At 36.4% G+C, this 9878-nt stretch overlaps 1 protein-coding gene across 2 annotated transcripts; it reads right to left on the bottom strand.

Annotated features, from left to right (window-relative positions):
• Positions 1 to 408: 408 nt before the first annotated feature.
• On the bottom strand, positions 409 to 8211 carry aifm4 (apoptosis inducing factor mitochondria associated 4). 2 transcript variants are annotated; one of them, XM_017490180.3, is made up of 20 exons: positions 7937 to 8211; positions 7531 to 7695; positions 7154 to 7232; positions 6911 to 7020; positions 6495 to 6604; positions 6361 to 6405; positions 6141 to 6216; positions 5550 to 5662; positions 5357 to 5443; positions 3964 to 4055; positions 3749 to 3879; positions 2821 to 2936; positions 2672 to 2743; positions 2526 to 2589; positions 2375 to 2451; positions 1573 to 1690; positions 1373 to 1471; positions 1206 to 1281; positions 1014 to 1118; positions 409 to 541 (listed from the first exon to the last, which is right to left on the bottom strand). In XM_017490180.3, the coding sequence occupies exons 3-20, from the start codon at positions 7219 to 7221 to the stop codon at positions 508 to 510; spliced, it is 1593 nt and encodes a 530-aa protein (XP_017345669.1). In that variant the 5' UTR covers positions 7222 to 7232; positions 7531 to 7695; positions 7937 to 8211; the 3' UTR covers positions 409 to 507. The 2 variants fall into 2 exon arrangements, with proteins under 2 accessions (XP_017345669.1, XP_017345668.1); XM_017490179.3 differs by having other exon boundaries at positions 8000 to 8211.
• Positions 8212 to 9878: the final 1667 nt, after the last annotated feature.

The raw sequence follows: 9878 nt of genomic DNA, 5'->3' as shown, positions 1-9878 counted from the left end.
CTTAATTACATTCAAGTTTGGACAGTACTACAAATTTCATATGAGTTCTTTACTACTTAACCTTTAACTTCTACACACAGCTACAGACAAATGTATTTTATAAAGTTATACAAGTCTAATGTTTTTGAAAACAGTTCCTCAAATAATGCATAAAATATCTCTTCATTGTCTGGATTTCCATAACAAAAAATGGGAAAAAGGAGCATCAGTGCTGAAAGGAAAACAAAATGTGAACAACTACTAACAATTCAATGGCTAAAGCAAGAAGATCAAGTTATCTCTGAGAGATAGTTTGGCTATTGCTCAAGTCCAACAAAGACACACATATATATATACATATTTTATATATATATATATATATATATATATATATATATATATATATATATATATATATATATATATATATATATATTGTTCCACAAGCTCACTGCCAGGGCAAAAAAAAGTAGTTTTATAAACTAATAAAGGGATCTTCTGTAGCCAGTAGTGATGCATATGGTCCATCTAAGTGAGCTGCAACCATCCAAGGTCCTCTGATCTGTGAATCCAGAAATTGGGACTTATGACTAAAATTTATGAATTCATAAAAATACATTTGCAAATCTGAATAATTTTTTATGTTTTGTTGAGACCTGAATCATACTCTACATTTACTCTATTATTGTACAAAGCAATTGGGACACGTTATATGAGTCTAATAACAAGAAGGTTGATTTGTTTAATCATACTTTGGGATGAAGCTTATATGCAGAATTCACGTGAAAATTAAAAAAAAAAAAGACAGAAAAAAAAGAAAAGGCAAAACAAAATTCTTTTCTAACTCTGAACTGTACAAACATCCCACCCTTAGGTGTACCTACTTGTTGTAGATGGCAGTGCAAATTGACTAAACAGAATATAATACAAATGGGATGCGTACCTTTTATATACTGGTGTACATAAAATTCACATGAAACAGTGTTTAGGTATGTTTAGCTATCAGGGATAAATTTCTGAATTAGGACACTCACTCAGCTTCTAGCTTTGTAATATTTTCCCCAGTTGCCATTATTTCTGCCACCCTTGAGACAGCAGGGTCAAAGTTCAAGCTGGCTGCTGCAATAACTTCATCACCCCTGTATGGTGACATAAATATTGTGAGGATGAGATTACGACATTATTGAGTTTTATTTTAATAAATAAAGATATGCCTCACAAATTACTTTATATAAAATGCAAGAAACTTCCTCTTGTCAACGCTTCCTTTGAAAACAATGTCTGTATAGCCTTCCCCATAACCTAGATAAATGTGAAAACAGAAAAAAGTGTCATTTTGGTAAAACACAATATGGTTTATGTTCTAAATTTAAAACGCTTTTCTAATAGTCACCTGTATATCGGATACTTTTCCCTAGCAACACAGTCCAGAAGTATGGGACCGAGTGGAGTTTAGTCTGCTTCTTCAGCATGTTTAAAGCTGCAACCCGGCCTAAAATAACAATTAAAAATAGAAAAGAAAATATATTAAAATTATTGAAATCATCCTATTTTTAGTTATTATTCATACTTTTATTTGTCTTTCTGCATTACCATGTGCTTGTGCCAATTGCCAGTGTCCAATATTGACCCTTTTATCTGCTTGGATTGAAAGAGGAAAGGATGCCACATCCCCAGCAGCAAAGACATCTGGATTGTTGGTTCTCATAAACTTAAAAAATAAAGAAAGAAATGAAAGAAAGAAACATACATTGGAATTACATTTAATATTGTAAGGATTCTTGGATAATTAAAAGTAAGTCTGTCAAAATACACCAATGATGCTTTGTTAGATTTATTCAAATAATAAACAAAAGCTAAGATGCATAAGTTATATATATATATAAGTAAATATGAAAATGAATTTAAAAAAGGAAAAAATATATATATATTTAAAAAACAACAATTCAACTTTACTACTTTTGGGGTGTTTCTGAGGCCTATTGTCTCACTTGCTTTCTTTTCCTTTTATCAGCTCAAGCAATGCAAATGGCCTATGTCAAGTTTTCTGGTGACCTTTACGGAGTGAAACCCAGACCGATCTTATCACTGGTTCAGCCAATTGACTCGACAATTATTCTACACCTCAGTCCATATAAACTGGCATTATTAAATCAGATCGTTTTGACATGAATGTTTTCCTTTTTGTTTGTCACAACACCCTTTTATGCCAAAATGGATATTTCACTAAAATGTAGATTCTCCAAATATCATAAGCATTCATCACTCAGAAATAATAATCATATATTCATATATTAGACACATGAATAAAAAAGAGAAATTTGAGACTTAAACATATAACATAATTGCAAAAACCAGTGGTGCATATGTTATATTTGATAAGCAAGTACCTCACCTTATCAACAATGATGGCATTTCGTGAATCAACTTCCACCATGCTCCCCTTCAGGAAATCAGAGTTTGGAATGACGCCTAACAAGAAATAAAGAATCAGATATACAGAAATGTGATCTACTGTGTCATAAAAAGAATTCTTCTGTACTTACCAATTCCCACAATTACAACGTCTGCTGGCAACACCTCACCGTTTTGCAGTATAACTTGCTTGACCTGAAAAAACAAATATGTCATGACAAAAAAACAACAACTTTTGAGCACTTCCACAATTATTTTCTGATCTGTGCGTTCTTACCTTTCTGTTTTCCCCTTGTATCTCAGCCACACCATTATTCATGTAGAATCTCACATATTTCTCCTCCAGCATCTTTTAAAAGAAACACTTCAAAGGATGGATGCCTTCACAGAAAAATGTACAGAAAGTAACCAAAGAAATTCTCTGACCTGCATAGTCATTTTGCCAATATCTGGTCCCAGTGAAAACTGGTACGGCACATCGGATTTGCCCACAACAGCTACACTAGCTGCTTTGTCAGACAGAAAAGCTGCTGCTTCCATTCCTGAATTAATAAAGAGGTTCATCTTTGAGTTTGAAAATGGTTCAAATGTTCAAAAAGTCAATTCTATTTCACACATCCATCCTTACCAGCAGTGCTGGGGAGAATCACCCAGTATGGTGGAATATGTGCAATAAAATATAGCTGTCATACAATCAGAGCTACAGGTATCCTGCTCTTCAAAACTGGGGATAGCCTCCCCTCATTGCCTTCTATCTTAGTTAGTGTATTCTTAAACATTATCATAGAAAAATATGGAGCTCTGGCATTCATTATTTTTCAGAGTCTGAAAAATACATTTCATTATTAGTGATCACTCACTGTTATTGTTACAATAGGAGCTGGAACATCTTTTTATGGTCATTAGTTATAGACATGCTGCTCTGTGAAGTCTGTGCTTCCACTACCTGGGCATCATCATATACAATCTCCAGGTTCTACAAGGTTAACAGCGCCCCTCACATCTCTGAACACCTTTCCAGTTAGTCCAAAGTTGAGTCCTGATCATCATGACATTGTTGGCAAACTTTATGCAGGTAATTCTTATTGCTGGTTAGGAGGGGTAAAATAGAAACCTTCTTACTACTTACTGCTAGTTGATGCTAGTATGTAAGTGTAGTTCTATAAACCCTGGATAGCTGCTAGACTTCCTTCAGAATTGCAAATATAGCGTCATACGTCAATTTGTGACTTTGTTGAGGGTCCAGGCATGTGCAAGAAGGTATCCGTGTAATTCACAATGCCGCTGGTGGTTATCCAGGGTTCATAAAATGAGTACATACATTATAGGCAGTTTATCACAATGCAAAATATACCTATGAACGATGTTCCAATGATCACAACCCGGTTGCCTACACTCATCTGATAAATCTCAGCTGCATCTTTGTAGCACTGCAGGAGTTTCACATTCTCCATTTCAGAACCAGGACACTGCATTCTCCGAGCTCTAGAAAATCAGAACCGTTAGCTATCAGTACCTGGAGAAAAATAGTAAGAACAGAAAATGCACAAAGAAATTAAATGAACTAACCTTGCTCCTGTAGCGATCAAGAGCTGATTATAGTGTTGAGTGGTACCATCGTGAAAACTGACAGTATGTTCTTCTGTATCTATGGACACCACCTGTAAGCAAAACAGTTTAACTTGTGTTCTCTCAATCATATTCGGTTTCTGTCAAAATATATGATACATCCATAGAATTTAAATTTTTAACTAATTGCTACAGTGATACAGGAGCCATACAAGAGCTTTATTGTATAAAGTAGTGGTCAGACCAAATGCTAATTTTTTTTGCGAAGGAGAATGGATGCAATACATAAAAAGCACTGCTGCTGCTTGGCACATGTCTGAAAGTTAAGTTGCTGTCTTATCCACCAACATAGGCTTGTGTTTTATGGTAAAATTCTGGGTTTTCCTTTCTGCCTTCCTGATAGAAATGTTGGCAAGAAAAAAATGTAATACTTTTTTTAAACCAACAAGACATGTATAAGCTTTCATACTGTAAATGTTCCTTCCTTATCACAAGAAACAAATTGACTTAATAATAAATGTTAAGATAAAGAGTGAAATGATCATAATGGTATTCGTGTAAAGTTTTGCATCTCGTTTTTACATATAAAATAAACATTTTCTAATATCTTTTATTGTTACTTGTTGCCCAAATTTTAGCAAAGTGTGGGCAAATCTTTGCCCATTGTTCTTGATATATCTGTTATAACTTTCATATCTGCTAGATATGAAAGAAAGAAGTGGCTTATGATTCAGATGGTTGTCTTTTAGCAGAATATGGTTACATTTCGTTACTATCTTTTTCAAATTCTTTTTAGTAAAAATGTTACACTTAACTATATGCACCTTTTTTGGAACATATGTTATATATACACTATACACTATATATACACTATATGGCCAAAAATTTATGGACACCTGACCATCTCACCCATATGTGGTCCTTCCCCAAATTGTTGCCACAAAGTTGGAAGCACACCATTGCATAGGATGCCTTTGTATGCTGTAGCATTAAGATTTCCCTTCACTGGAACTAAGGGGCCCAAACATGTTCCAGCATGACAATTCCACCATTCACAAAGTGACATTCATGAAGACACAGTTTGCCAAGTTTGGAGTGGAAGAACTGGAATGATCTGCCCAGAACCCTGACCTAAACCCCATTAAACACCAACAGGATGAATATAACTGCACCCCAGGCCAACTCGCACAACATCAGTACCTGATCTCACTAAGGCCCGTTCAATTGAATGGGAAATCCCCACAGCCATGCTCCAAAATCTAGTGGAAAGCCTTCCCAGAAGAGTGGAGGTTATTATAATGGCAAAGGGGGACTATATCTACGAGGGTGTAATGGTCAGGTGTCCACAAACTTATGGACATATAGTGTATATCTTGTAGAAAATTTTGCTTACTTCCTTTTCTGTCCATACTTCAATGCCATGCTGTTTTAGGAAGTCACTTGATCGAAGAAGAATTTTTTCACTCTCTATATTCATGGCCTGTAGGATTAACAGAAAATGAGTTTTTATCACAAATGCCAAACAGACAAGTACAGGTAGATTCATAAACTATTCAAGGCATATATTATCTGGTCTTCATTCTCACTTTACTAAGTTTCGTCTTGTCAAGAGGCAGCTGCTCATCTTTGGTGACCATTATAATTCGCCCCTGATAGTCATTCTGTCGAAGGGTTTCTGCACATTGCAAAGAGGCAGGGCCTGTAAAAGCACACAAACACATGGGTCTCTGACCAAATGTCATCAAGATACATGCAAAAATGAAATTATTATTTACAATATACTGTACATATGTCACCATTAAGGCCACTGATCATTAAATTTCAAGTTTGTAGCAATGGAGTAGATATGATTATAGCTTACATTTCTACAACAGCACAAAATGCTGCTTAATTACAGCTGACTGGAGTGTTCACAGTTGGCAGTTTACACAACCTTTCATTGTTTGTATTAGATTAATCTTCAATATTGGCCAAGTATGACCCACTTTAATAAACATACAATACATACAGTATTGTTGACACACAGGCATAGTGGTCAGAGCAACAAGCTAATCCATTCTTAGGGGTTTATGGATGTTTATGCCGTTTGAAACAGTTATTTCTCACATTTCAGCAGCTTTTTATAATGATATGAACCTATTCAAAGACACAAACAAATTAAAAAGTCCAGTTCTCACCTCCTCCAATTAAAAGTATGGTGTGGCAGACTCCAGGCACTCTACAGCTCATTTCTTTAACACGTTTAGTCAGAGTCTGACATGAAAGAACAACTGGTAAGCTATCACTATGCAAACCAACACACACTGTGATTACACTACATTTTATATTTGCTTTGTTGTGTACCACATGATTGAAATAATATGACAGTGAAGTAAGTCAAGTAAGTATTGCACTAACCTTTTTATTTCTTGTAACATGAACTTTACCATTCTCAACTTTCACCTTAGAAAAATGAAGCAAAATACATACATGTTCAATGGAAAGCATGGAGGGGGCATGTATCTTACAAAATCAATGCCTTCAGATATTACCTTGTATGTGGGCAAAGAATCCAGGCCTGGAAACTCTTCAATATCTCCTGTTTTAGTGTTAAAACAAGCCCCATGCCAAGGACACCTCACTTTGTTTCCCATCAAAACACCTGTTCATGTGGTGGACTTGAAGTAAATGAAACTAATACTGCAGATTGAAGCTAAATTGTAGTACATTAGAATAGCAAGGTGAAAAGACAGGACACATTTGATATGGTTGTCTGAAGTGCCAAATAAATATAGACCAAAAGATTTCATCCAAAGGCATTCTTTTAACTATTACCTATTAACTTTACTATAGATCTATTTGATATTGTTCTGATGTTTCCATAGACTGCAAACAACCTAGACACAAAGCTGCCTTGATGAAAGCTGAATTGTGTGCATTAAAGGACATTTCCAGTCGATCAGATTACCTTTAATAAGCGGAGCTCCATAGTGAGTACACAGAGCGCCCACGGCGCTGAACTGGCCTTCATTATGAACCAACAGCATTTTCTGATGGTCCACCTCAACCTCCTTCATTCTGTAATAAGCGAAAGTCACAAAAGAAACAATGGCACAAAGCATTACATACACACTATGAGTATAAGTTACTATTCTAGGTTTCAGTGGTGGAAAATAATGTGTTATGATCATTAAAGGGGTGAAAATATTACTGTCCATCCTGCAGCTCTGACTCCAAACACACCACCTCGGTAACTTCATCACACTCCGTCTGTGCCATATTTGGTGATTCTGAAAATATGATACACACACATATACATATATATATATATATATATATATATATATATATATATATATATATATATATATATATATATATATATATATACACACACACACCACAGTATCTAGTGAGTACACCCCTCACATTTTTGTAAATATTTGATTATATATTTTCATGTGACAACACTGAATAAATGACACTTGGCTATAATGTAAAGTAGTGAGTGTACAGCTTGTGTAACAGTGTAAATTTGCTGTCCCCTCAAAATAACTCAACACACAGCCATTAATGTCTAATACTTACAGTAGAAAACAAAAATTCTGAGCAGCTGTGTTTTTTTTGCTCTTTCTTTTCTTTTCCTATTTCACCAGGTGATTTCTTTCTCCACAGGAACTGGCTTTCTTCAAGTTCGTTGGTTTCCTCACACGTACAGTGACAATCCGACAGATCCCATACGTGTGTCCTGAGCTGCAGATTTACCAACAATTGAAAGGAAAGACAAAAATGATCTGAAACGGTTGCTGAAACAACATAAACCTAACCTCAGACACCTGGTGTTCAAATATTGCAACTGTATGTGTCAGCAAATGATTATTCTGCTCTGATGTGCAAGCTTGTACCGATCGAAAGACAACTCACAGTCACATGCTAGACCTATATAGTTCCTGATATTCAGTGTTTACTGAGAAACTGAGAAGTATCTACTCACATTGCAGTTTAACAATCGCACCCGTGATGAATAGAGAATAGTGTGAATGAGAAAATGACTCACTCAAACTTCTTGTTTCTTTCTGCGGTGCTGTAGAAATCTGCTCTGAATTGCGCACATACCGCCCTAACTTACATGTTCCGGTATAAAATATCAATGCCTAGCCTTTCTATCCTCTCGTTAAGCATAAGCATTAGTATCAGCATCAGTAACTAACCGCGGCTCTAACAGGTAGTGTTGTTTGTGTTGCCAGTCTGTGGTGGAAATCGCTGACACACGCTGACGCACAGAGGAGGACGGTGCAGCAGTGTTCAGGCTGCCTACCGCCCCTCGTTGTACCATTAATACCATTAATAAAGCATAAGACAACTGCAAAAAATGTGACTTGGTAGTGCTAAAGAATTGATTCATCTTCAGCGACATCTTTATAATGGTCATTGACGGGGAATCTGCAGCACAGGCGCGAGCTCCGTGCGTGCTCTGGAGCTCGAGCAATCCAAACAAGTAAGATAAACAACCATAAATATAGCATGTATGTAACACTCCGAGTTTTTGTAAAGGCGACAACTTTTGGAACAAAAACAATATTTACTCGTTTAAGTGTCAACCTGCTCAAAGCAGGAGCTTTGACCTCCGTCTAGACATTAAATACAGTGCTGTGAAGGGGAATAAAAGTATTTGCCGCCCCCCGACTTCTTTGTGTGTGTGTGTGTGTGTGTGTATATCTTATACTAAATTGTTTCATAAATTAAAACAAAGTCTTATGATACACTCTCAATAACGAAAAAGTTGGGATAGTATGGAAAATGCAAGAAAACAAACATAAAGAGTCATTTGAAAATTCAATTGACCCCGTACTATTTTGGAAACAGATCATTAACACGTTATGTGATGTTATACTTTGTGTAATTTATTTTTTGAAAATATACTCTGTTCAAATCTGTTGACTGCAACACACTCCAAAAAAGTTGGGATTGTCGACTGTTTACCACTGTGTAACAACACCTTTTCTTTTAATAACACTTAGTAAGCGTTTGGGCGGTAAAAAGACACCGATTGTTTAAGTGTATCAAGTGTGATTTTCCCCCATTCATCCATCAGGCATTTCTTCAGCTCCACGACTGTATGGAGCCTTCGTTGCCTTATTTTGCGCTTCATAATGCACCACACACATAATGATGTACAGATGTTTAAGTTACCCATGCCATGGGCACTGACACACCCCCATACCATGACAGATGCTGGCTTTTGGACCTGACGCCGATAACAGCTTGGATGGTCTTTTCCTCTTTGGCCGGAGAACATGATGGCTGTTTTGTCCAAAAACTATTTGAAATTTTGAATTGTCTGACCATAAAACACGATTCCACTGTGCAACTGTCCATCTCAGATGGGCCTGAACCCAGAGAAGTCGGCGTTTCTGGACAGTGTTGATGTATGGCTTCTGCTTTGCACAGTAAAGCCTTAACTTGCATCTGTGGATACATCGGCGAATGGTGTTGAGTGACAAAGGTTTACCAAAGTATTCCCGAGCTCATGTCAGGAAATCCATTAGAGACTCATGACAGTTTTTAAGACAGTGACGTCTGAGGGATCGGAGATCATGCGCATTCAGAAGTGGTCTTCGGCCTTGCCCTTTACGCACCGAGATTTGACAGGATTCCTTAAATCTTTTAATTAAAGTGTTGGATTATTCGCTGATGCATCTGTTGGCAAACCTCGACAAATCCTTGCTCTTGAAGGACTAGGCCTTTTTTGGAGGCTCCTTATATACTATCATTAGATGATTGCCTCACCTGTTTCACATTACCCTCTTATTTCAACTTGTCACATTGCTATTAGTCCTCAGTTGACCCGTCCCAACTTTTTTGGAACGTGTTGCATGCATCAATTTCAAAATAAACATTTATCTTCAAAAAACTATGCAGTTGATTAGGTAAAA

This window comes from Ictalurus punctatus, chromosome 17 (assembly GCF_001660625.3).
Source record: "Ictalurus punctatus breed USDA103 chromosome 17, Coco_2.0, whole genome shotgun sequence".
NCBI classification, from domain to species: Eukaryota; Metazoa; Chordata; class Actinopteri; order Siluriformes; family Ictaluridae; genus Ictalurus; species Ictalurus punctatus.
Note: the sequence above shows the minus strand (reverse complement) of the source record. Positions and strands in the feature narration are given on the sequence as shown.